Source organism: Vicia villosa, linkage group LG1, assembly GCF_029867415.1.
Source record: "Vicia villosa cultivar HV-30 ecotype Madison, WI linkage group LG1, Vvil1.0, whole genome shotgun sequence".
Classification (NCBI taxonomy): domain Eukaryota; kingdom Viridiplantae; phylum Streptophyta; class Magnoliopsida; order Fabales; family Fabaceae; genus Vicia; species Vicia villosa.
The window spans coordinates 197,746,357-197,749,284 of record NC_081180.1 but is presented as its reverse complement, the minus strand read 5'-3'; the positions used below and the strand labels follow the sequence as shown (position 1 = coordinate 197,749,284).

At 32.8% G+C, this 2,928-nt stretch overlaps 1 protein-coding gene across 1 annotated transcript; it reads left to right on the top strand.

Annotated features, from left to right (window-relative positions):
- The first annotated feature begins 973 nt into the window (after positions 1 to 973).
- Positions 974 to 2,178, top strand: LOC131662414 (putative protein FAR1-RELATED SEQUENCE 10). Its single transcript, XM_058932202.1, has 2 exons — positions 974 to 1,022; positions 1,127 to 2,178. The coding sequence occupies exons 1-2, from the start codon at positions 974 to 976 to the stop codon at positions 2,176 to 2,178; spliced, it is 1,101 nt and encodes a 366-aa protein (XP_058788185.1).
- The last annotated feature ends 750 nt before the right edge of the window (positions 2,179 to 2,928 follow it).

Sequence of the window (2,928 nt, the reverse complement as noted above, 5' to 3'; positions counted from 1 at the left end):
ATTAGTAGCATGATCCTCGTCGGTATTTATTAGGTGTTTTTAAAGTTGAAAAAGAAAAAGGAAGGGAAACTGGTCTAATTGTACAAATGGGAATTTCTAAATCCTAAATTGTTATGTTATGATTCTACCAAAAGATTTATAGGATTTTAAAGGGAAAAGAACTAGGCCTAATGTTATGTGAAGATTTACAAGTCCTAAAATCTAAGGGAACATGCAAATTGGAAGTTACAAATATAAGCAAAAGTCTAGCAATACAATGATACAAAATTTGCACAAAAACATAAAGTAACAAGTCAAAATATAGTACAAAAATTGATTAAAAGGACTATTATTTTTATGAGCTTTTTATGAAAGAAAATTACCAATTAAAGAGACCAAAATTAAATCCTAAAATGATCTAAAAATCTAACAAGGATATTTTTGTATTGATTTTATTGGTATATTTTTATTACCTAAAAAGTGGAAAGTAAAATCTAATTTTAACTAAAAGAAAGTGAACTCAGGGGGTGTAAATTGAATTGAGGCGTAAAGTTAGTAATCCGTTCAAGGCCAAGGGCTAGTGGCCCAAAGATATTTTTGCACTCAAATTTTGTGGCTAAAAAAGGGTGATGACGGGCCTATGGGCGTTTGGTGTGATTCTAGCACTGATCCCAATTCAGGTTTTTGTTCAGATTTTCTGTTTGCCAAAAAAAGAGTGAAACGGGCCACCTAGGAAAATTATACCCTGTACCCCTACATTTATCCCAATACCCCTACAATTTTATCCTTATTAACTTTTAACTTTTTATTTTTATTTTTTATTTTTTCATTTTTACTGTTTGTACGGACAACTGAGGGCTGGAAACTGTTACGTTGCTTAAACTATATCCAAAAATGAAGAATTCCGGTTAGTAAAATCCAAAACCGGACAACCCAGGGGTGGGTGTTCCGGTTCCTTTTTTTTTTCAATTTTCCTCAACCGGATATCCCACTAATGGGTGTTCCGGTTTGTTGTGTGTCTCAACCGGATATCCCCTTTGTGGGTATTCCGGTTCCTTTTTTTTTCAATTTTTTTTTCGTTTTTTTTAAAATTTTTTTTAAATTTTTTTTAATTATATATTAAGCTAAATTAATTTTATATATTTAGGTGTGGATCCTCCTTTGATGAAATGCGATGTAACTCAAACATGTGTGGATACAACTGATGTTTTTGTAACTGGTCAAAAATTTGCTACAAGAGAAGAAGCGATAAGTGGGATTAAGGAGGTTGGCATCAGGAATAAAGTGACAGTTATAATAACTCGTTCAGATACCAAAACAGGCAAGAGAGGAAGAAGTGATAAATTAGTATTTGGTTGTGATAGAGGTGGAAAATACAAAAAAACAGATAGTGAAACCCAAAGTGCTAGTAAGAGATGTGGTTGTCCTTTCAAAATTAGGTCAACACCGTCGAAAGATGGTTCTGGATGGAAGATCGATGTAAAATGCGGAGTACACAACCACGGCTTACCTGATAGATTTGAAGGTCATGCTTTCGTAAGTCGACTAAATACAGATGATAAGCAATATATTGTTGATTTGACAAAACGCCATGTTCCACCAAGACACATATTATTATCATTGCAAGAGCGTGACCCGGAGAATGTCACTCAGATCACGCAAATATACAAACATAAGAGTAAGATACAAAAAGACATAAGGGGTCCCAGAACAGAAATGCAACAATTGCTCAAGTTGGTTGAAGAATCGGGTTATGTTTACTGGAGTAGGAAAAAGGATGAGTCAGAAGTTGTGAGAGATATTTTTTGGGCTCATCCAGAATCAGTGAAGCTGTTGAATATGTTTCCTATTGTATTGATTATGGACTGCACATACAAGACAAACAAGTACAGACAACCGTTGTTTGAAATAGTTGGTATGACATCAACTAAATTAACATTTGTTGTTGCATTTGCCTATATGGAATCTGAGCAGACAGAGACTTTTTGTTGGGTATTGGATAAGTTGAAACAGTTGTTTATCAAGCAGGATGATTATCCTCAGGTAATCTTGACTGATAGAGATATTGCTTTAATGAAAGCCATTGAAATAGTATTTCCAAAGACAACTAATTTTCTTTGCCGATATCACATCAACAAAAACGTGAAATCAAAGTGTAAGGAACATGTTGTGGATGATATGCGAGAAAATGTGGTTTGAACTTACAAGGGCTAGTGATGAGATGGAGTACCATCAAAGGTTACAACAACTTAAGGATGCATGTGTTGACTCCAAAGGTTTTATTGATTATGTGAATGAAACATGGTTGACACCTCACAGACATCGATTTGTCGAAGCATGGATCAATCAAGTGTTACATTTCGGCAAAACCACAACAAATAGGTATAATTAAACTAAAATAGTAGATATTATAATAAACTAAATTAAACTAAAATGGTAGATGTTATACCCCAAAATTTGCCCGCGTCTTTTTTTCAAAGAGAAATCAACAGACTTCTGCCTAAAAATTTGAAGTTTTATACAATCTTGGATTTTTATTTCATAAATATCCTGATTTTATGAATACTCAATTTTTAGAATTTTTTATACAGTATTTTGGTTCGCTGTTGAATTTATTCTTACATAAACGCCAAATACTGTTTATCACTTCATACACTGTTTATTTGAGATTTATTTTCAGATAAATAATGCCGACGCAGTTGGTACAGAATTAAAATTTGCAGGCGCAGAGTCCGGGTTTCAGATTATACTGATAACAATTAAATTATTATTGGTTTTATTTCCCACTAATTTTTATTTATACTATATTATTTTTCAAAATCTTTTCTTTTCTTTTCAAATCTCCTTCTTTCAAATCAAATCCTAACTTTATTCTGTACCTCTTTCTTTTCAAAACCTACCATTTTTTTTAAATCCTACTACCATTCAAATTTTCCCTTTTACGGTGCC